This window comes from Carlito syrichta, unplaced genomic scaffold, assembly GCF_000164805.1.
Source record: "Carlito syrichta isolate Samal-C Ts95f unplaced genomic scaffold, Tarsius_syrichta-2.0.1 Scaffold314116, whole genome shotgun sequence".
NCBI classification, from domain to species: domain Eukaryota; kingdom Metazoa; phylum Chordata; class Mammalia; order Primates; family Tarsiidae; genus Carlito; species Carlito syrichta.
In genome coordinates this window covers 299,662-324,358 of record NW_007258212.1, presented here as the reverse complement: position 1 = coordinate 324,358, position 24,697 = coordinate 299,662, and the positions used below count along the sequence as shown (strand labels likewise).

The 24,697-nt window shown below is 37.8% G+C and overlaps 1 protein-coding gene across 1 annotated transcript in view; it reads left to right on the top strand.

Annotated features, from left to right (window-relative positions):
* The window catches only part of LOC103273667 (cell surface glycoprotein CD200 receptor 1-like), a 28,625-nt gene extending 5,703 nt beyond the window's left edge, over positions 1 to 22,922 (top strand). Inside the window, exons 2-9 of the mRNA XM_008071103.2 lie at positions 403 to 486; positions 12,752 to 12,817; positions 15,923 to 16,108; positions 16,943 to 17,257; positions 17,989 to 18,237; positions 21,433 to 21,538; positions 22,088 to 22,133; positions 22,797 to 22,922. Of these exons, the coding sequence (XP_008069294.2) occupies positions 403 to 486; positions 12,752 to 12,817; positions 15,923 to 16,108; positions 16,943 to 17,257; positions 17,989 to 18,237; positions 21,433 to 21,538; positions 22,088 to 22,133; positions 22,797 to 22,922 (1,178 nt within the window). The remainder of the gene's footprint in view (positions 1 to 402; positions 487 to 12,751; positions 12,818 to 15,922; positions 16,109 to 16,942; positions 17,258 to 17,988; positions 18,238 to 21,432; positions 21,539 to 22,087; positions 22,134 to 22,796) is intronic.
* Positions 22,923 to 24,697: the final 1,775 nt, after the last annotated feature.

Below are 24,697 nucleotides of genomic sequence, written 5' to 3'. Positions count from 1 at the left end.
TTGTTTCAAACCAGCGTCCAATCTTACATTGCCACTAAACTCTTTCTGCCTACTCACTGGTACTTAAAAAGTTTGTAACTGATAGTAAAATATTCTCTTCCACACTCAGAGATAGACTAAACACATATAAACCTGTGAGAAGAAGTACTTTGACTTGACTATAAAGGAGAAGGATGGTAACAAGCACTTTGGGCTTAAAGCAGGGATATAGCAAAGAGGCAGGAAGAGTAGGTCAAAACTTCATACTGAAAATTTTGCTGACATTTTTGCTTGGCTGCCATAATTTATGTATTCATTGTCAACTGCATTACAAACATAGTTCAAAGAACATGAAAAAATGTGATTTTTAACTAGGAGTCAGACCTACTAATGCACATTTCTCTGTCTCCTGTGTCTTTTCAGAATGCGTAGGTTCAGAAGTTGAAGGTCCTACTCAACCAAACAATTCGTCAATGCAGCAAACGAGCAAGGATAATGACACATTAGGTAATGCTCATCTTTTAGTCGTAATTCTAACAGAAGAGTACCCGATATTCATACAGCTTTTTTATTTTAGGATATTGACTTGTCCTATATATATTTATAGCTTTATTGTCTCAACATTTTATTTAAGGGTTTAGGTAAAATTTTCATTTAAATGAATTTCTGTGATTATTACCTGTTTCAAGTATATGATCATTAAACAAACCCATGGCATATCAAACATTTGTCATTCAAATTTTGAAACCTAGATTATTACCTCAAAGCACTTCAAAAGTAAATCTTAACAGGTTTAGCAATTTATTTTCTATATCTCCCTCCCAATCCTACTGTCTCTAAAATTTTTGTTTGACATAATTAACTTTGAAATAAAGCAATTCAAATATACTTTATTTTTAAGAGAAATTGTAGGTTCATGGCATAATTGAGCGGAAGGTACAAAAGTTTCCTTACGACCTCTATTCTCACACATGCCAAGCCTTCTCCATTATCAACATATTCCACTAGAGTGGTACATTTGTTTCCCCTCCCCCCCAATCGAGTGGTACATTTGTTACAGTTAATGAACCTACATCGACACCACATCATCATCATCACTCAAAGTCCATCGTTTGCACAGGGTTCACTCTTGGTGTTGTATATTCATGCTCTTGGACAAATGTATGAGATATAGCTACCATTAATAGTATAATATAATTTCACTACCCTAAAAATCTTCTAAGCTTCATCTATTCATCATTCCCTCCCTGAAGGGGACCAGCCCCTTGCCGGGTCGTGAGATTTCCTGAAGGAGAGAAGGATAGGCAAAAGACGAAGATAATATACCCGGACACCTGCTTCTTGAACAGATGACAATTTAATGTTAGTTAACACAGAGCTTTTATACCATTCGTGAAGGGGCAAGACAAAGAAAATTCCTTCACGTACATATCCTCTACAAGTTACCACCATCTAGTGGTCTTAGCAATAAACAAGCCAAGAACCCTGTAAACATTCAGATAATGAGTCATAAGGCCAAAGATGATAGTTTTAGTCCAAAGTCCCAAATTACAGTCCTTGAACTGTCTCCAGAAAGTTTAGCAGTAGTCTTCCTTCTGGGGCTTTATGGCCTTCAGAGTTCTGTAATCGCCTTTCTTGTCCAGGTATCTTTGTTACTTTTCTCTTATCCTGCAGTGCTTGTTTCTAAAGAAAACTTAAAAGAAGCTTTTAGTAATGTTTCCCAGGCCCCCAAGGTTGCTTTCTGTCTCTAGCTAAGTTATCATAAAAGTGTCTGATTAGTATATTATGAGTTCAGTGAAAACCCACTCTATAAATGTTAACTTGGAGTTTTAACTATTGAATTAAGTAAAAACCTTAACGATTAATCTTTATCCTAAGTCAGTGAAAACAGTGTTATAAATCACCCACATAACTCCTATATAAGTGTTAGAACTTATAATGAATTCATAATGAACTTACTATAAACTTGTGCTTCTAAAAACCTTATATCTAAACACTAAACTACATAATTCTAAATCAAATAAGGAGTGAATATACTTATATCATTTATTACTTAAGCAGTATCTAGTAACTTATAACCAAGTGAAAGAAAGCATTCTTGATGTGCTTCAGAGTTTAACCCTTGCATATATTAGAAAAGGCCAAGCGGCATAGTGGGAAAATGGAAAAATGAACCATGACATTCTCAGGTTAGCTGTGAGTACTTCGCATAAACATGCCATTTTCTTCTTCCACGACTGCACAGAATTTCTTCAGCCGTACCAACAGCAAGGATGGAAGATAGAAGGGCCTCAGCTGCCCAGACTTGCTTTGCGGCCGGGGGTCCTCGGCGCACCTGGACTTTGTCAATCAGGCGGGCCTCCAAGGCTGGCTCCCAACACCTCCCCTCCTCTCTATCCCCAGGAAACTCTGATCTTTTACTGTCTTCATAGTTTTGCCTTTTCCAGAATGTTGTATATTTCTTAAATGATACAATACGTAGTTTTTTCAGATTGAATTCTTTCACTTAATAATATGTATTGAAGTTTCCCCTCATTTTAAATGACTTGATGGTAAATTTTTCTTTAGTGCTGAATAACATTCGATTGCTGAATATATTACAGTTTATTTATTTATTCACCTGCTATAGGACATCTTGGCTGTTTTCAGTTGTTGACAATTATGAATAAAGCTGCTGTTGACATCTGTGCACAGGTTTTTGTGTGGGCATAAATTTTCATATCTTTTGGGTAAATAAAAAAATGATTGTTGGATTGTATGGTAAGAGTATGCTTAGTTTTGTAAAACACTGCCAAACTGTCTTTCAAAGTAGATGTACCATCTTGCATTTCTACCAGCATGAATGAGAGTTTCAGTTGCTCCATGCCCTCAACAGCATTTAGTGTATAGTGGAATCTCGTTATTGTTTTTAATTTGCATTTGCGATGACATATGACGTAGAGCATCTTTTCATATGCTTGCTTACTGTCTGTATATCTCCTTTGGTGAGGTGTCTGTTAAGGTTTTTGACCTGTTTTTTAATCTGGTTGTTTGTTTTTTTTAATCATTCAGTTTTAAGCTTTCTTTGTATGTTTTGAATAACAGTTTTTTATCAGCTATGTCTTTTACAAATACAGTCAGCACTTCATATCTGTGGGTTCTGTATCTGCAGATTCAACCTACAGTTTGAAAATATTTGAAAAAAATTCCACAAAGTTCCAAAAAGCAAAATTTACATTTTGTTAAGCACCAAGTATTACATTGAATCCATGTGAATGGAGAGCTGTGTAGGCATTGTATCAGATATTATAAGTAATCTAGATATTGTTTGAAATATATGGGAGGATGAATATAGGATATATGCAAATGCTAGTAAGTTTATATGCGGATCTGTGGATTTTGGTATCCATGAGGGGTTGGAATCAATTCTCCATGGATGCCAAGGGACAACTGTATTTTCTCCTAGTATGAGGCTTGTCTTTTTAATTCTTTTGAGTTTTACAGACTAAATATTTTAAATTTTACTAAAGACCAGCTTACCAACTCTTTATTTTGTGGATTGTATTTTTACTGTTGTAGCTAAAAATTCATTGCTAAATTGAAAGTTATTTTGATTTTTCTTCTGTTAGTATCTAGGAGTCTTCTAGTTCTGTGTTTTATGATTAGGTCAATGATCCATTTGGAGTTAATTTTTGCGAAAGGTGTAAGGTCTGTGTCTAGATTTCCGTGTTTTTGGGTTTTTTTTGGCAAATGGATGTCCAATTGTTCCAACACCATTTCTTCAAAAACCTATCATTCAAAAGACCCCACTGTATTACTTTTGTTTATTAGCCAAAGATGAATTGACTGTATTTATGTGAGTCGATTTCTGGGCTATTCTGTTCCATTTATTTGTTTGTCTGTTCTTTCACCAGTAGCATATTGTCTTGATTACAACAGCTTTATAGTAAATCTTAAAGCTGTTGGTGTCAGTCCTCCAACTTGATTCTTCTCCATCAGATAATGTGTTGATTATTCTGGGTCTTTTGACTCTATATAAACCTAAAAGTCACACTGTTGATATCCATAAAGTAACTTGATGGGATTTTTATTGAGATTACATAGAATCCAAAGATCAAGTTAGGAAAAACTGACATTTTGATAGTATTGAATCATCCTATCAGTGAACATGGAATATCTCTCCACTTACTTAGTTTTTCTCTGATTTCTTTCATCAAAATTCCTTATACAGATCTTATACATATAGATTTATATCTACATATTTCATTTTTAGGGGTTCTACTATCACTTATTATTTCCAGGAGTTTTTTGTCAATCTATCAGATTTTCTACATAAGCAATTATGTCAACTTTGAACAAAAAACTTCTGTTTCCTCATTCCCAATCTTGATCCCTTTTACTTACTTTTTTCCTGTCTTATTGCTTTAGTTAGAAATTTCAGCTGAAAAGCAGTGGTGAGAGGGATCTTCTTTACCTTGTGTCTGATCTTAGTGAGAAGGCTTTGGTTTTTCACCATTAATTATAATGTAAGCTGCAGGGTTTTTGTAGTATTCTCTATTAAGTTGAAAAAGTTTCTTTACTGAGAGTTTTTTTTTAAATTCATAAATACGTGTCAGATTTTGTCAAATGTTTTTGTCTATCTGTTGATATTATCATATTACTTTTTTCTGTTGATGTGATGGATTATATTAATTGACTTTTGAATGTTGAACCAGCCTTTCATGCCAGGATAAATCCTATTTGGTTATGGAGTATAATTCTTATTTATTTATTTTTATTTTAAAGATGTGGGGCACAATTCAGGGTTGGGTATACAAATATTTATTATGCAGGTATCCTTGTTGATGAAGTATTTCCCCCCTCCCCTGGCAGTTTTCTGCTACTGCCAAGGAATATAATTCTTTTTATACATTTCTTGGATTTGATTTGCTAATATTTCCTTGATGATTTTTATTGTATGTTTATGGAAAATATTGTTGTGTAGTTTTCTTGATTAGTGATGACTTTGTCTGGTTTTGGTATTAGGATGCTGCCAACCTTATACAATGCGTTTGGAAGTATTCCCTCTGCTTCTATCTTCTGAAAGAGATGATAAAGAATTGGTACAATTTCTTTTTTAAATGTTTGACAGAAGTTACCAGTGAATCCATCTGAACCTCGTGCTATCTGTTTTGGCAAATTATTGACTCCATTTATTTAATAGATATTAACCTATTCAAATTGTTTATTTCTTCTTGTGTGAGTTTTGGCAGATTGTGTCTTTTAAGGAATTGTTCTATTTCATTTATGTTACCAAATTTGTGAGCATAAGGTTTTAAAAACAGCAGTCCCTTATTATCATTTCAATGTAAATGTGATGTGTAGTAATGTCCCCTCTTTCAAATCAGATATTAGTAACTTGTATCCTTTCTTTTTTTTCTTAATTAGTCTGACCAGTAACTTATAAATTTTGTTGATTTTTTCAAAGAACCACCTTTTTGTTTTGTTGATTTTCTCTGTTGAGTTCCTATTTTCAATGTCATTGATTTTTACTTTAATTTTTTATTATTTTTTTCTTCTGTTTACTTTGGATTTAATTTGCTTTTCTTTTTCTAGTTTCCTAAAGTTGTAGTTTGAATGATTGATTTTTAAATCTTTCTTCTTTTCTAATGTATGCATTCAGTGCTATTTTCTTCTAAGCACTAATCTTGCTATATTCCATAAATTTTGATAACTCATGTTTTCATTTTTATTTAGTCAAAATATTTTAAAATTTCTTTAGATTTCTTCTTCCACCATGCATTATTTAGAAGTGTGTGCTATAATCTCCAAATACTTTGAGCTTTTCCAGCTACCTTTTTTGTCACTGATTTACTGTTTAATTCTATTATGTTCTGAAGGCAGATATGATATGATTTCTATTCTTTTGCATTTGTTAAGGTCTGTTTTATGGCTCAGAATGTGGTCTATCTTGGTATACATTTCATCTGGGTTTAAAAAGAATAGATATTTTGCTGTTACTAGAAAAAGCAGTCTATAGATGTCAATTATACCCAGTTAGTTGATGTTGCTGTTTAGTTAGTTCAGCTATGTCCTTATTGAATTTCTGTCTGCTGGATCTGTCCATTTCTGATAGAGTGGTGTGAATTCTCCAGCTATAATAGTGAATTCATCTATTTCTCATTGCTGTTGTATCAGTTTTTGCCTCACATATTTTGATGCTCTATGTTAGGTGCATATATGTTAAGGATTATTATATCTTCTTGGATAATTAACCCATATATAATTATGGAATAATAACATATCATTACATAATGATACTTTTTTTGCTCTGATGCTTTCTCTGTTTTAAATGAATATAGCTACTCCTGCTTTCTTTTGATTAGTGTTAGCATGGAATATCTTTATTCATTCTTTACTTTAAAACTATATATATTTTTATATTTAAAGTGTGTTTTTATGAAGACAGCATATATTTGGATCTTGCTTTCGGAGCCACTCTAAAAATGTCTTTTAATTGGTGCATTTAGATCATTGATGTTCAAAGTGATTATTGATATTGTTAGATTAATACTGCCATAGTTGTTATTTTTTTGGTGCCCTTGTTCTTTGCCTCCTACTCTTTCCCTGCCTTTTTGAATTTTTAATTGAGCATTTCATGTGACTCTATTTTCTCCTCTTTCTTGGCATATTAGTTATACCTCTATTTTGACCTTTTTTTGTGGTTGCCCTAGAGTTTGCAATATACATCTACAACTAATCCAAGTTCATTTTCAAATAATAGTACACTGCTTCCTAGGTAATGTAAAACTCTAAAATAATCAAATAATTCCTTTTTCCTGTTCTTTTTAACATTGCTTTCATTCATACATTATACATACATGATCAAACACATTGCTGTTACCATTATTTTGAACAAACTATTATCTGTTATATTCATTAAGAATAAGAAAAATGAAAGTTTTATTTTACCTTCACTTTTTTCTTCTTCCATTCTCTTTCTTTCTTTATTTGAATCTGAGCTTCTCACTGACATTATTTTCCTTCTCCCTAAGGAACTACTCTTAACACATCTTACAAGGCAGGTCTATTGGCAACAAATTTCTTCAACTTTTGTTTGTTTGAGAAAGTATTTCTCCTTAAACTTTAGAGAATAGTTTTGCAAGGTATGAAATCCAGGTTGGTGATTTTTTTTTCTTTTAACACTTTAAACATTTTACTCCCTTTTCTTCTTCTTCTTGGTGTCTGAAGAAAATCTGAGTATAATTCTTTTCCTTATTCCTCTGTAGATAAGGTTCCTCCCCCCACCCCCGGCTTCTTTCAGAATTTATCTTTATATTTGATTATCTATAGTTTGAAAATAATACATCTAGGTGTAGAATTTTTGAGTCATTTATCCTTCTTGGTGTTTCTGAGCTTCCTAGATCTATGGTTTGGTGTGCAATGTTAATTTAGGGGAAAGTCTCAGTCATTAAATGCTCAGTCATTTAAAGCATTTCTTACCTTTCTTTTCTTAAGAAACGCAATACAATTTTTAAAAAAACTAATTTTGAACTATGTGAAAACTGTGATTGTAAGCAACTCTGTAGAACCCAAGGGAAGGAATGCATGAGGGTTTCAAAAAGAATGAAATTAGAAAGTTGAACCAGGTGAGGACTCTCATCTCTTTTTCTCTCTCTGCTTCTGCTTTATTAAGTAATCAATTTGTTTATTTTTAATTGACAAATAATAATTATAATATTTATGGGATACAAAGTGATATTTTTGATACATACAATGTATAGTGATCATGATAGCATATCTATTATTTCAAATATTTATTATTTTTTGTGTCAGGCACATTCAATATTTTCTTCTAGGTCTTTGATATGTAATATTTTAATATATTATTGTTGACTATTGTCATTTTGCAGTGCTATGAAACTCTAGAATTTGTTTTTCCTATCTAGCTATTATTTTGTACCCTTTAACAAATGTTTTTCTATTCTCTCCTTTCCCCTACCCTTCTAGTCTCCAGTAATTTCTGTTCTGCTTTTTAGTTCTATAAAATTAATATATTTTTTTTAGCTTCTGCATATTAGTGGGAATGACATGTGGCAGGATTTTACACAGAGAGTTGGGACACCGATGCCGGGAAGCAGTTTTATTTGTGCCAGCACTGGCTCGGTGGATTTACATCCAAAGGCTGAGCCCCAAGCACAGGGGGCCATTGCCTTTTATACAATTTTAGCTTTTGTGTCCCCCCAATAAGGCTTATATATTACTAACATACAGACTAATTGGGTATTTCACATCTCAAGGTTACAGCAGAGTTACACATGTGTATTACAGATTCGGGCTACATTCCTTTCTAACATGAGTCTTCCAAGAAAGTTCTTATGGTGCTAGAAGAACTCTTTCATTATTCTGGGAAGGCTTTTATCTTACTGTACTAAGGGGGGCCCTACTCTGTCCTGGGAAGGCCTTCATCTTATTAGGCTTAGGGGAAGGGCTCCCTGCCTCAATATGGTGTTTAACTTTCTGTTCTTGGCTTATTTCACTTAAAATAATGTCCTTCAGTTCCATCCTTGTTGTTGTGAATAACAAGATTTCTTTTTTTTTTTTAATGGCTGAATCATATTTCATTGTGTATATATACCACACTGTCTTTATTCATTCATCTGTTGTTGAATACATGGGTTCATTCCATGTCTTGGCTATAGTTAATACTGCGGCAATACACATAGATATTCAGATATCTCTATGACATATTTATTTCCTTTTTTTTTTGAGTAAATGTCAAGTTGTGAGATTACTGGATCATATGGCATTTCTATTTCTAGTTTTTTAAAGGAAGCTCCACTCTATTCTCCATGGAGTATGTATTAGTTTGCATTCCTACCAACAGTGCATAAGTTCTCTTTTCTTCATATCTTCACCAGTATTTATTATGTTTTGTCTTTTTGATAATAGTTTGGGATGAATTTTATTTCCTTGTGGTTTCAACTTGTATTTATGTGATGATTACTGATTTTGAGCACTTTGTTGTTGTTGTTTTTTTTTTGAGTTGGAGTCTCACTCCGTCACCCAGACTGGAGTGCAGTGGCCACTCCCGGCCACCGCAGCCTCGACCTGCTGGGCTCTGGCGATCCTTCCGCCTCAGCCTTCCGAGTAGCCGGAATTATAGGCATGCGCTACCACGCCCGGTTGATGTTTGATTTATTGTAGAGATGAGGTCTCGCCAAGTTGCCCATGTGGGTCTCGAACTGGCGGGCTCAGGCAATTCACTCACCTCAGCCTCCCAAAGGCACGGGATTACAGGCTGAGCCACCGAGCCCGGCTGAGCACTTTTAAAAATATATTTCTTGACCATTTGTATGTCTTCTCGGAAATGTCTGTTCGGGTCATTTACTCATTTTAAATTAGATTTTTTTTTTTTTGCTATTGCAATGCTTAAGTTCCTTGCATAGTCTGAATATTACTCTCCTGTTGAATGAATATTTTACAAAGATTTTTCTCCCATTCTGCACATTGTGAACTGTGAATTCAGTTTGTTAGTATTTTATGAGGAATTTTATATCTATGTTTATTAAGGACATTCGATTGCGGTTTTCTGTTTTGGTGTCCTTATTTGGTTTTTGTATTGGGATCGAGCTGGCCTCATTGAATAAGTTTGGAAAAAATTTCTTCCCTTTAGTTTTTTGTGATAATTTGAGAAGAATTTATGTTAGTTCTCCTTTAAAAGTTTGGTAGAATTGAACTGTAAAACCTTTCAGTAGTGGGCTTTTCTTTGTTGGGATTTTGCATACTGATTCAATCTCATTTCTATTTCCATTTCTTGTTAGTTTAATCAAGATAGGTTATATATATCCAGGAATTTATTCATTCCCTCTAGGCTTTTGAATTTATTGGTGTTTAGTTGCTCATAATAATTTATAATAATCCTGTCTATTTCTGTAGTCCCAATTATTATATCTCCTCTTTCATTTCTGATTTTATTTATTTGGGTCTTGTCTATATTTTTCTTAGTTCATCTAGCTAATGGCTTGTCAATTTTGTTAATCTTTAAGAAGAAACAATCTTTTGTATTTCTTTTTAGGCTGAATTTTGTTATGTTCTGATATATTTCTGTTCTTCACCCTTTCCAACTGTATAGTGTAGGCTTCACAGTACAAAACTTATTATACCATATGCATGGTTCTTGGAGTGTTGATTGAGTGGATTGTATTGGCTTTGACTCTAGGTGGATGCAGTAGCATAGTCTCCATGCAGTTTCTTCACTTATAAACCGTGGTTGCGATGTTTGCAAGTGTCTCAGTGGCCTAAGTGACTAGAGTTTGTGGCAACAGTGGCATGGCTTTGCCAGAGACTGCCTCACTGAGTTGTTTTTCAGTTGTGTACATGTGGTGGGTTATCCAACTTGGTGGTGTTTTCTGGAATTGGGGCCATGTGGTTTTTATTCTGGCCAGGGGCACAGGTGCATGGCTCCTTGGCTAGCTTCAGCATGTGTCTGCCAGGGCAGGTCCTGCTGCACTGTTTTTTGTTTTTTTGTTTTTTGGCCCTGGAGTTTGGTTTACAGCCACTCAGCCAGTCTGGACACATGTCTTCTGGGAGTGGCCCCAACAGGTTCTTTCTCAGGCCCTGGATGCAGGCACATTTCTGTTCAACTGGCCTGCAGGTGTGTTCACCTGCTATTTCTCAGGTCCTGAGTGTGAATGTGTGATTGCTCAGTCAGTCTGGGGTTGTGTCCAGGATAGGCAGGCTGTTTTCAACCCCAGGACATGGGCATGTGGCCATTTGGCTGGTCTGGGCAAGTCACCAATGGGGATAGGTCCGCTGAATTGTTTCTCAGGCCTTGGGCTTGGTCACAGAGCCACTTGCCAGGCCTGTTGTGTCTGCTAGGGGTGAGCTTTTGGGGCTTTCACAGGCCCTGGGCATGGTTGTGTGACTGCTGGACTGCCCTGGGGGCACAGCCACTGGCAGTAGATCTACCTTGTTGTTTTTTATTCCTGCTTGTGAGTGTGGGTCGCAATGTAGGTCTGGAAGCATGTCCTGAGGGAGTGATGCTCCCTTCCCCGCCACTTTTTCTCAGGTCCTTGAGTGTGAGATTGCAGGACAGGCATAGGATCTGGTGTGTGAGAGAGGGGCACAGATCTGTTTACCAGGCCCTGGGGGAGAATGCATGTCTGCTCAGCTGGCCTGGGGGCATGTCAGCTGCTTGGCAGCACAGAGTCCTTCCCCAATCATTGCAGTGCATGCAGTAGTTTGCTGGGCTGAACGGCAGGTTGCCCCAGAGAGAACTGCCAGTCTGTTTCTCTGTTCAAAAGTTTGGGCAAAAGGGGTGAGTTTGCTACTTTGCAGGACCAGAGTCACAGTCAGTCCTAGGCCCAGGATCCATGCAGTGGAGCCAAGGTTATGGAAGTTTGGTGAGCTGAGAGGTGCAGGGCCTACTGGCCCCCAGAACAGGGTGCACATAAGAAGTTGCTCTGGTCTCATGATGGCACTGTGCTGCAGCAACTTGACTCACAGAAGGTGGGTAGAAGGTAGTGAGTTCATACATTGTGCCCCTCATCTGGAGCAATGCAATCTCATGAATTCCCAGTAGTACTCCAAACTGGGCTCCTGACTTGCGAGAACTGTGGGATTCTCCTGTATCAGGTGTTTGTGGTGGCAGTAGGGACTGGAGGGATCTTTCTGCTTATGTTTTTCCTGTGAGGGGACATCCCTCCTGAGTCCGGCCCAGTCCAGGTGGAGGGTGTGTGAGGATGAGGCTCCAGAGACAGGATGCTTTTATGCTGCCCTCCTGGGTTCTGATGACCATGGGTACCTCTCCACTTCATTGCTGCATTCCAGTGCTCTCCCTTCAATACTCCAGTTAAATATCAGCTACTTAGTCATTACTTTCGTCCTTTTTTTGCGGAGGGGGTGAGCTCCAGGCACCTATAGTCAGTTATCTTACTGATGTCTGCTTATGCTATATTTTTCTCTTTTTACTCCTGTAAGTAGGAAAAATGAGAAAGGAAGAAAGATGAGGATTTCTTCTAGTTTTGCTCTAAAATTTGTGACAAAGGGCACTGTTTTGTCCACCCAGGTGAAGTGTCCAACATGGGGTCAAATAACTTTTTTTTTTTTTTTTGAGTTGGAGTCTCACTCTGTCGCCCAGACTGGAGTGCAGTGGTCGCTCCCAGCCACCGCAGCCTTGAACTGCTGGGCTCCAGCGATCCTTCTGCCTCAGGCTTCCAAGTAGTCGGAATTACAGGCATGTGCTACCGCGCCTGGCTTATTTTTTGATTTATTGTAGAGATGAGGTCTCGCTGCCCAGGCGGGGTCTTGAACCCGCGGGCTCAGGTAATCCACTCACCTCAGCCTCCCAAAGTGCAGGATTACAGGCTGAGCCACTGAAACAACTTTTATTAAGAAATGGCATCTGTCCAACTACTTAGAAGGCTGAGGTGGAAGGATTTCCTGAGCCCAGCCAGTGGAGGCTGTAGTGGCCATGAGTGTGCCACTGCATTCCAGCCTGGGCAACAGAGTGAGACTACAACTCAAAAAAAAAAAAATGTAGTGGATGAAGAAAGAAGTATCATTGGACATCTCACCTGAGGGCCCACAATGGGTCAATCCCATGGTTGGGTAATTAGAAAGAGGTGGAGGCAGGGTTACCTTGTAAAAAAGAGTTGATGACATTAGGTATCTTGTGTCTCAGTGTTGTCAGTATTTTGGTGTTATTTTAGTTATGATTGTCTGTCATGTTCAATCAGACTTTATGAAGAAACAGTGGCTTCCACTATGAGTGCAATTGATGTATTTTATTTCTTCTCTAAATATTTTCTAGCTTCAAGTATTTCATTGACGGATGGAAAACAGACGGCACTGAACAATTCATCACCTCCCACAGAAGGTAATATGCTTCTTTATCTATTGGCCAGCAGTGCAGGAGTGGAGAATTGAACTTTGTTAGAAACATTAGCTGATGGTCTGACTGAAGGTCAGCCTTGTGTCTTCTTGAAGATCATGGTGATCTGACTGTTGTGGTACAAGAGACCCTGAATGACCCAACCACTAGTTGTTCTCCAGACATTTGCCAACTTGGAGTAGTGGAAGGAGCGCATGGATTTAACAGGTCTATGTTAAGGTCCTCCCTCATTCTTCATCTAGTTATTTGGTCATTATTTGATGATGATATTTAAGGGCTTGAATATCACAAAAGAGACAGGTGGCACCAAAGCAGGAGAGGTGAGATCTTAAATGCAGGATTTAGAATAAACAAGGTTTATTCACTATAGCTCATTCTGCTTATGCTATGGGATGGCATCACTGACATCTTGTAATAGGTGAGTAGTGACAGACACTGTGATCCTCTGCTTACCTTTAAGTAAACCTCTGTCAGTCATGGACATAATCTGTCAGTTTATGGGAAACATAAAATTCTATGCTAGAACATGCTTGCGGGTTGTGGGGCTTAATTTTTCCTTAAAAAGATGAACAAAGAGGATCAACCTCTATTATTAATCCCGATAATTGGATTGAATACCCAGAAATAAAATCTATGCGCAAAGTTTACAGCTGAAATGCTTGGGGATACATGTGAGACTATGTAGGAAGAAAATAAAACTCATCCAAAGGCTGCATTTGACAGTGTCACAAATTTGCAGTAAAATTTTTTTTTGTTTGGTAAATGTCCATACAAAAACAAATTGTTTTTCTATTATTTACCATATTACTTTTTAAATTAGAAATAAATATTTCTTTTTTTGTTTGTTTATTTTAAAGATATGGGGTACAATTCAGAATTAGGAATACAAGTGGTCATTGTACAGGTGAAGTTTGGGGCTCCCTTTGGTTCCCACTTTGCCTGGTTTGAGATCAGTACCCTTATGTATGTTGTGTCCCTCCAACCCCATCCATCCACCCTGGCAGTGTCCCTCTACTGCCAATCCCTTTCTTATAGTGTTGTGGCAAATGTTCAGGGTTCGCTTATGAGTGAGAACATATGGTACTCTGTTCTTTGTTTCTATGATAGATCGCTGAGTATGATAGATTCTAAATCCATCAAAGTTGCTGCAAAGTCCATACATTTGTTCTTCTTTGTGGCTGTGTAATATTCTATTGTGTATATGTACCACATTTTAAAAATCTAGTCCAGTTTTGATGGGCAGCACAATTGGTTCCATGTTTTTGCTCTTGTGAACAGTGCTGTAATAAACATGCATGTGCAGGTATCTTTTTATAGAATGATTTGCGATCCTCTGGGCATGTTCCCAGTAGGGGGATTGCTGGGTAATATGGAAGGTCAATGTCTAGTTCTTTTAGAAATCGCCACAATGTTTTCCAAAGAGGTTGCACCAGTTTTCATTCCCACCAGCAGTATAGAAGCATTCCTTTTTCTTTGAATCCTCACCAGCATCTGTTGTTGTTTGTTTTATTAATGATGGCCATTCTTACTGGGGTTAAGTGGTATCTCAATGTGAGTTTTTTTTTTTTTTTTTGAGTTGGAGTCTCACTCTGTCACCCAGACTGGAGTGCAGTGGCTGCTCCCGGCCACCGCAGCCTCGACTTGCTGGGCTCTGGCGATCCTTCTGCCTCAGGCTTCCAAGTAGCTGGAACTACAGGCGTGCGCTACCACGCCTGGTTAATTTTTGATTTATTGTAGAGATGAGGTCTCACCAAGTTGCCTGGATGGGTCTCGAACCCGCGGGCTCAAGCAATCCACTCACCTCAGCCTCCCAAAGCTCGGGATTGCAGGCTGAGCCACCGAGCCCGGCTCCTCAATGTGGTTTTGATTTGCATTTCTCAAATGATTAGTGAGGCTGAGCACTTTTTCATGTGTCTGTTGGCTACCCGTATATCTTCTTTTGAAAAGTGTCTATTCATGTCTTTTGCCCACTCTTTAATGGGGCTGTTTGTGTTTTTCCTTTCGGCATGTTTGAGTTCCTTGTATATCCTGGATGTTAGGCCTTTGTCAGATATACAGTTGGCAAATATTTTTTCCCATTCTATGGCCTGTCTCCCCACTCTCTTGATGATTTCTTTGGCTTTGCAGAAGCTTTTCAGTTTGATGAGTTGCCTCTTGTCTATCTTATCTCTTATGGCATGGGCACTTGGGGTTTTGAGTAGGAATTGGTTGCCAGTTCCAATTTCCATAAGGGTGTCTCCTGCATTTTCTAAGGTTCTTATACTTTGAGGTTTTACGTTTGGGTCTTTGATCCATTTAGAGTTGATTTTTGTGTATGGTGATAGGTAGGGGTCTGTTTCATTCTTCTGCATGTCGTCAGCCAGTTTCCCCAGCACCATTTACTGAATAGGTTCTCCTCTCCCCAGTGGTTGTTGGTGGAGGTTTTGTGGAAGATGAGTTGGTTGAGAAATTGAGGTTTTGCTTCCGGATTCTCTATCCTGTTCCATTGGTCCATATGCCTACTCTTGTACCAATTCCAGGTTGTTTTGATTATTGTAGCCTTATAGTAAAGTTTAAAGTCTGGATGTGGGATACCTCCTGCTTTGCTTCTTTTGCTGAGGATTGTTTTGGCTATTTGTGGAGGTTTTTGTTTCCATATGAATTTCTGTATTGTCATTTCCAAGTCTGAGAAGAATGATGTTGGTAATTTTGGGTGTTGCATTGAATCTGTAGGTTGCCTTGGATTGATTCAAAGTTATTTATCTAAATGTACCAAGGTAGCTTCTTTTGATTGTTGTAACTTTTCATCCCCCGCTTAAGGAATTAAGTCTCAGGTGGGTAAAGGATTCTTAGGAGATCTTGAGTCACGCCCTTGTTAATTTAGCCTTGGGAGTAGGTGAGGGGCTATAAAATATAAATTCTGAGTAAGTACCTTGGAGTGGGTTTTTGATAATGATGCCGCCCATCTCCCTGTAATCTGGTTGCAGGAATAACTCCCATTGCTCCTAGTTCCTGGGTCTCGTCTTCAATTGACCACGAGGGAAGCAGCTGGACTAGTTTATCCAGGAACATTATAAAACTCTATCTCACTCCAAAGCCCATATTTTGAAGATGCCTTGGCCTTGGTGATGAGGTGCGTGGCCCGCTTGACCACCGTGAAGTTGCCCTTGTTGATGGTGCAGTCTCACAGCCGGCTTCGGTCTGCGGGAGGCCGCAGCAATGGGGGAGGCCAAGGGTCCTGGGGGCAGCAGAGGCAGCAGGTGGCCTGTCGCCAGGCTTCCCCGCTTCCTGGCCCCGGTAGCCCTGCCAGCTCCACTTGCTGCCATCTTGTTGTGCAGTGAAACCTCTGGGTCCTTGGGGAGCCGCCAGGGCTGGGGGAGGGTGGGGGGGGTTAGGGGAAGGAGATATTTCTAAGACTCTTTTATCACTAGGCATCATCATTTTTCATTTTTATGGGATGGTTTTAACTGGCGAAATTACAGTTTTTTTTTTTTAGATCTGTGAATTTCACTGACTTTGCTACTCTGTAAATAAAAAATAAACTTTAAAAAGCCCAATTAGCTCAATCTGAGTGCTACATTAGTTACTTTTAAAGAGAGAACCATATACTTTCCACATTTATATTTGTCTGAAATAACAACCTTAGAGACAGACATTTACAGATGTTAGACCTTTTTTGTGCTCACAAAAACTTAGGAGACAACCGCATCACTACTTATTCCATTTTCTTTCCTGAAGCACATGAATTGTGTGATAACCATAATAATCTCTACCACCTGAAGATGAGAATTAGACCATTGCCTTTGTTGTTTACTTTACAATTTTGTTTTATTGTTTGTTTCTAGGCATTAAAACTCTTGAATTAATTTCAAAATAGTTAATAATATATATTATTTTTCTAATAATGCATAACATATGGGAGAAAATTTGTTAATTACTGGGGTGGGTTCAATACATTATTTATACTTTGTAGATGTTAATTTTGAATGAAAATCTAATATTTCTGTAATTAAGACCACCAGCTAAATTATGTTATAGTATAATAGCTTCATACAATATGCTGTGGATTAACTTAACACATGAAGTTCTTTATCAAGTTTTTCTTTTACCATTTTCCTGTTGTGAGTCCAGTTAACTCTTCATGTCCTGTATCAATCAATAAAAAGGCTGTGCTCAGTTGCCCTCCTATCCAACCGACAACATTGATAATAACGTGGGAAATAAACCTTAGAGACAAGCCTTCCTGCAAAAAATCCTACAAAAGTGAAACAAATGAGTCCTTGGACACCAATTGTACTGATGAGAGAATAACCTGGGCCTCCAGACCTGATCAGAATCCCGACCTTCAGATTGATCCAGTGGCCATCAATCATGATGGGTATTACAAGTGTGAGATGGCAACAATCCATGGGAATTTCCAACATGGATATCACCTCCAAGTGTTAGGTAAGAGGCATCATATATTGTGGTATTTCACTTCACTCGATTTTTTTTCTTTTTCTTTTTGAAGTCAAAATCTCACTGTCACTCAGACTGGAGTGTAGTGGCATGGTAACGACTAACTGTAGCCTTGCTCTCCTGGGCTCAGACGATTCTTCTGCTTCAGCTTTCTGAGTAGCTGAGACTATGGGCACACACCAACACACACACCCAGCTAATTTTTCTGTGTTTTTTTTTGTAGAGACATTGTATCACTATGTTGCCTAGGCTGGTCTGGAATTCCTGAACTCAAAAGATTCTCCTTCTTTGGCCTCCCAAGGAGTTGCTTGGATTACATGTGTGAACCACTGCACCCAGCCAACATGATTTTTGTCTGAAATAAATGTCTCTCTAGGCCAGGCTCGGTGGCTCAGCCTGTAATCCCAGCACTTTGGGAGGCCGAGGTGAGTGGATTGCCTGAGCCCGCAGGTTCGAGACCTGCCTGGGCAACTTGGCGAGACCTCATCTCTACAATAAATAAAAAATTAGCCGGGAGTGGTAGCACGTGCCTGTAGTTCCAGCTACTTGGAAGGCTGAGCGGAAGGATCGCCGGAGCCCAGCAGGTCGAGGCTGCGGTGGCCGGGAGCGGCCATTGCACTCCAGTCTGGGCGACGGGGTGAGACTCCAACTCAAAAAAAAAAAAATGTCTCCCTAAATCCATAACCCTTATGTGAAGACTAAAGTTTTTTGTTTTTCAGTTTCCCCCGAAGCGACCCTGTTTCTAAGTGAGAACAGAAGTGTGGTGTGCAAGGCAGTTGCTGGGAAGCCAGCTGCACAGATCTCCTGGACCCCAGAGGGAGACTGTGTCACTCAGCAAGAAGGTTGGGGCAATGGCACGGTGACTGTTGAGAGTACATGCCACTGGGAAGGCCACAGTGTGTCTACTGTGACCTGCTCTGTCTCCCATTTGACTGGCAACAAGAGTCTGTCCATAGAGCTGAACCCTGGTCAGTAATTCTTGTTTTGTGTTTGATTTTTTTCATTCTTTCTGAGAAGTTATGTTAAGAGGAACCAAAGTGTGCAGAGAAACTGTGTTAAAGGATAGTCTCTCCTATTTTCATTTTATCTTCTCCCTCCCCATAATAAAGAGATATGTTTAGAGTAATAATGCAGGCATTTGTTTATTCTACTTTTAGTGTTCACTTCTATAGTAGTAGTTAATTGGCGTAAGGAGTATTTTTTAAATGAATACTTACAGTTAATTGAAAGATAAAGTATACTTTGAAACTAACACTTAGGTTTTATTAGGAGGATAAAGTCATTCATTAATTGCCTTTATGAATTTTTAGTCTGATAGAATATTCTTCTCCAGGCTCTTCCTGGTAGAATTTCTTAAATATCTTATAATAACATCTCTAATTCAGTTGATCACTGTTTAGTTTCTTTACTCTCTGCTCTCATCCTACTGCTGTTTCTTGTTATGTTTAAAATATTTAATATTATTTAATCAACATACACAATGTTCTATAAAAACATATGGACAAAAAGCTGCCAAACCTTTGCTATTCTAACCCTACTGTTCCATTCTCACTTAACTCTCAAGAGGAAAGTACTTTTGAATTTTTAAGTGTTTCTTCCAGCTATTACTGCCATTTTCTAAACAACACGCTTATACTGCTCGTCTTACTCCTAAGTGATTTTTTGAAATTGGGGATTTGTTATGTGTCTGAAGGTCATTTATCTGAGGCTGTTCAGGCTCTGCAGAATATAACTCTCCAGTCTCTTGTACTGGAGAGATAAGCCCAGACTATCAGTTTTCTGGAAGGGAAAGGGGAGTGCTTGTGTATATGTGTGAGTGTGTACATGAGTATCCCTCTCTTGAGAACTCAGACTTTTCTTTAATGCCTCTTTTCGGTCCAGTATTTCATCCCCACCCTCCATGATGCCTGGATTCTTGACTCTGGAGCTCTAGTTCACCTTCTCTAGACCAATCTCTCTTTCTTCTGCTGGTTGGGTAAGGTGTGCTGTACACAGTAGGGCAGGACTCAGAGAGATCTTCCTGTTCTCAATAGAGTCTTTCCAAGGGGCTCTCAAATTTTAGCTTCACACTTCTCTGTCACCACCCTACATACACCTGTTTTTTTTTGTTTTTTTGAGTCGGAGTCTCACTCTGTCGCCCAGACTGGAGTGCAGTGGCCGCTCCCGGCTACCGCAGCCTCGACCTGCTGGGCTCCGGCGATCCTTCCGCCTCAGCCTTCCGAGTAGCTGGAATTACAGGCATGCGCTACCACTCCCGGCTGATTTTTTGATTTATTGTAGAGATGAGGTCTTGCTGCCCAGGAGGGTCTCGAACCTGTGGGCTCAGGCAATCTACTCACCTCAGCCTCCCAAAGGCGCGGGATTACAGGCTAAGCCACCGAGCCTGGCTTCATACACCTGTTTTTATGTTTGATGCTTCTTGCTTGAGAGTCTTTCTGGATTTTTGTGGGCACTAATATTTCTATTTCTTCCATTTTGTAAATCATTATTCAATCTTGTCTTCATTTTTCACTTAAAAACAGGTTGGAATCTTTTATCTATTCTTGTCTCCATCCCTGTTTTCTTTGTCTTCACAGCTCTCCACTTTAAAATGTTTCTCTACTAACGTTTTAGTGAGTTTTGAGATAGGAGAAGAAAAAACTCCATGTATTGAAACCACCATTTTCCAACAGCCATGATTTAAGTGATATGTGCTTTGTTTTATTTTGAAAGAGATTAGTAGTACTTCCTGAGAAGGGTTATTGTACCTTGGTTATATATAAAATCCCACCCTCCAATATTACAATATAATGGCATGTTCCTAGCATCTCAGGAAAGATGGGACTTTCTGGTCCAAACTCCCATGTGGTGTAGGGGTCTCCTCTGTGTTCCTTGCTTGGTGGATCTTCTGCCTCTGCTAGTACAAGTCCAACGAGAGGGCACTCATTAGTTTGAAAGGGAGTTTAAAGAATGGTGTGATTTTAAACAGATCACACTCATATTTTTCAGATAAAATACTGGAAATTCAATACTTAAAAACATCAACTATGGTCTGGATGCCAGCCTTCTTAGCCTCCACTTCAGCTTCTTCTGTTGCCCCTGAGCTGCATTCATGCCAGGAGCAAAGTTTTAAATTATTGCCTGCTAGAACTGGCAATTCCTTTGTTGACTTGCACGCTTGTCTGGTAGAGCTTTATACTGCTGCCAGCAGCTAATAAATAAAGTTGCTGCCATACATGCATTTTAGTTTCAATGCCCTGGCAGAAAGGTAACTTCACGATTAGGGTTCCTTTTCCAACTAACTTTTGCACAATTACCCATTTATTTACGAGTGCTAGAGGTGAGAAACACTCTACTCCTACTGTAACAGAGATCTCAATTTCATCTCTCTCTCACAAGAACTCACTATTTGTGAATCCTTAAAGCAACAAAATCCTGACATGTGGTGATGTCTTGTTGGGAACTCTGGAGTCTGAATTGATGAAGTAATTTTATTTCAACAACTCTTTAGCAATGGGTCAGCAGTGTTTAAAATTACAAAAATGAGTTTCATGTACTGTGAGACATCCTTATATATATAGCCATATATATATTTTAAATATATTTTATTCTGTCAGAACACATTAGGGTTCAGAGCAAAAATGAGTGGAAAGCGCAGAGAGTTATCATATAATCCCTGCTTCCATCCACACACAACCTCCCTACTACCACTGTAGATATCCTGTACCACAGTGTTATATTTATTAGAATTGATTAATGTACATTGACACAACATTACCACCCAAAGTCCATAGTTTATGTTAGGGTTCACTTTAGTGTTATCCATTCTATGAATTTGGATAAATGCCTAATGATATGAATCAACCATTATTGTGTCATACAGAATCATCATACTGCCCTAATAGTCCTCTGTGCTCGGCTTAGTTATCCCTCCCTCCCCCTAAACCTCTCACAGCTGGTGATTTTTTTTTACTATCTTCCTAGTTTTGCCTTGTTTGGATGTCATATAGTTGGAATCATACAATCTGTCGCCTTTTCAGTTTGGCGCTTTTCACTTAGCCGTATGCCTTTGTGATTCTTCCATGTCTTTTCACAGCTTTGATAGGTCATTTCTTTTTTTGTGCTAAATAATGTTTCATTGTTGGAATACACTACATTTGAATCATATACTTTTATGTCTATAGTTACAGGTACCAAAATATCAGCAAAATTATATATTTATATCATCCTTCCTATTATTATTTTGATCATCGTGGGATCCATTTGTTTTTTGAAAATCAGTGACTGCAGGTATTGACTGATGAATGCTTTTTCTCTTCAGCTTTGTTGGACTCGAAAAGAGTTAGAAATATGGAACTGACTGATTGACTACATGAGGCTGTTAACATCAAATGTACCATAATCATGAAGAGTATCTTGAAGATGTTAAACTTGGCCTACTTTGAATGCTGAGAGGGATTTTGCTAAGGTGCTTTGGCATGCAAGCATGGGGAATTAGGCCATTTAGGGCAGGATCTTGGGAGAGTCACTGCATGCTAAAGTTTTTATGCTAAGGTGAAAATAATTAAAATTTTTTTTGTATGGATCAAAGAGGAGGTTGTCACATATATTCAATTGCACCCTTTTGTATAATTTCACTTTTCCAAAATCCAGACTTTTCCTATTTGGGGGTATTAAACACAAGCAGTGTTCTTCACTCATTTATAATAGTTTCTTTCTGATTTATTATGACTTCTATAAGTATGAACCACAATTGTTAATAGCATACTGCTTTTTCAAAATTATTAATCTGAACAATGATGTTTTCTTCATTTACTCCAGCTTTTTTTATTTTCATAGAAAATGTAAATTGCAAAAGACAGAACCTACTGCAGCTGCTGAGGAGGTAAGATGAAAGATAAGATAAATAAGAATATTTGCAAACTTTTAAGCCATGTAGTCTGAAAATTCAGCAACATAATTTGTTATTTGTATCAATATTAGTGTTTCACTTGTAAAACTAAAACATTCTGGCTTACAATGCTAATATTGTAATTATTTTGTTAATTATCTATCAAGTACTATTTATATGCCACCCAGATGCACATTTTCACATCATGAACTGCATTCTAATACACATGATGTTTGTCTCCTTTGCACTGGAATCTTTGGAGAAACTGAATCGATTTCTCCTCCCACATGAAATCATGTCTAATTGTGACCTCCCTTTTTCAATACAATCATCGTTTCTTTCTTACCCAGATTTGAAACATAGCCTGCTCCTTGATCTCTTATAACCAGTAGCTTTATAAGTCTTCGACTTTCTCCTTTGAAATCCTTCTCATATTACTTCATTCATCTCCATTCCTATTTTCTCACAACTGTTATCTCAGAGACTTAAGTAATCAGTAAATATTTTCTGACAAAATATTAGAAAAAGCCATGTTCCTATGTTTGTATCAGCCCAGAGACACTAATACAAGCATTCTTGTTAGATACTAAAGCTGTGGGCACAGGTAATTTCTATAATGATTTCTTGAACTGATTTTAACTTTGAGTTCTTTCTTAGGATGAAATGCAGCCCTATGCTAGCTACACTGAAAGGAACAATCCACTGTATGATACTACAAACAAGGTGAAGACATCTCAGGTGTTACAAAGTGAAGTTGATGGCACAGGTTTCCAAATTTTATAAGTTATTGGAATCTAGGACCAAAAAATATGAATCAAAGATACTTTACAATTATTGTTTTGATTTTCTTACACTTATAAAATGAAAGATTTGTGTTAAAATTCTTTTTTTTTTTTTTTTTTTTTTTGAGTTAGAGTCTCAATCCATTGCGCAGACTGGTGTGCAGTGGCATGCTCACAGCCACCCCAGCATCCACCTGCTGAACTCAGGTGATCCTTCCGCCTCAGCCTTCCAGCTACCTACCACGCCTGGCTAATTTTTTTTTTTTTTTAATTTAATGTAGAGATGAGGTTTTGTCAAGTTGCCCATGCTGTTCTTGAACCCTGGACTCAGGCAATCTGCTCACCTCGGCCTCCCAAAGTACTGGGATGTTTTTCAAAGGTTCTTAGATGACAAAGACATTCTAATAGATTTTCATTTATATCCTTGTATAACTGGAATTTTAGATTCTTAGCTGCTACTAGCTAATTCTCTGAAGAACTGATGTTATCATTACATAGAAAGCACACACTCAAGATCAAATATCCAAACTGTGCCATGTAGTGAAAAAGAAAACCAAGTTTCTTCAAGAAATAACTCTACAGAAGGAACAATGAACAGTTTATGTATCCTCCTGTAAAATCTGTACATGTGATATATCTATATGCCTATGGTATATACAGATGTGTGTGCATATATTTGTCTATTTGCATATGCCTTCACATATCTTTGTCAAGACACCAGTGGGAACATACTGTAATGCTGTTCTGAACTGTAAAAATCTTAGAATATAAGACTTGGATATATTTTTATATTAACACAATCAGAGCTACCTCATTCTTTTTAACGTCTACATAAAAACGATATCATTATATAATAATTTAATTAAACAATCTCGGTGATAGATTTAGATTGCTTTAAGTTTTATTTGTTGCATAAACCATACCACAAAGAATGTTTCTTGTGGATATATATCTTTGTATTTGTTTGAGTATATCTGTAAGATAATTTTTTGAGTGAAAATGTCAGGTCAAAGGGTTTGTGCATTTGTATTATGGATATGTCAGATTGTACCAATTTATATTACTCCCAACAGTGTTTGACTGTGTCTTTCTCTAAATTTGCATTTTAGTATCTACATGACTCCCTCTTCCCCAGTTTCAATTTTCTCTTCAATGTCTGTTTCTCAACTGGTTAACTAATATAATATGAGAGTATAATAAGAATTATACTATTTAATAAAAATGGAGTTTTATTTTTTGTTATGTTTGTGAGACAGCAAATGAATATGTGAGGACATTAGCTTCTTCTGATCTCATAATATCCTTATAGATGTATTGATATTTAATACCTAATGGTTTTGCAGATGTGGCAATATTTAATACCTAAGGGTTTTGCAATAGGAATTGTGTATGTTTATGGTGTACAATTTATTGTGAAGTATTTATCAAATAGCAAATGTCTATAGGCTGTATAATCAGCAAAATAAGCACTGTGGAGAACTTGGAGGAATTTTTTTGAGTTGGAGTCTCACTTTGTCGCTCAGACTGGAGTACAGTGGCATGCTCCTGGCCACCACAGCCTTGCCCTGCTGGGCTCCAGCGATCCTTCCACCTCAGCCTTCCAATAGCTGGAATTACAGGTGCGTGTTACCATGCCCAGCTAATTTTTGATTTATTATAGAGACGAGGTCTCGCCAAGTTGTCCAGGTGTGTCTTGAACCTGTGGGCTCAGGCAATCCACTCACCTCGGCCTCCCAAAGTGCTGGGATTACAGACTAAGCCATTGATCTCGGCCTA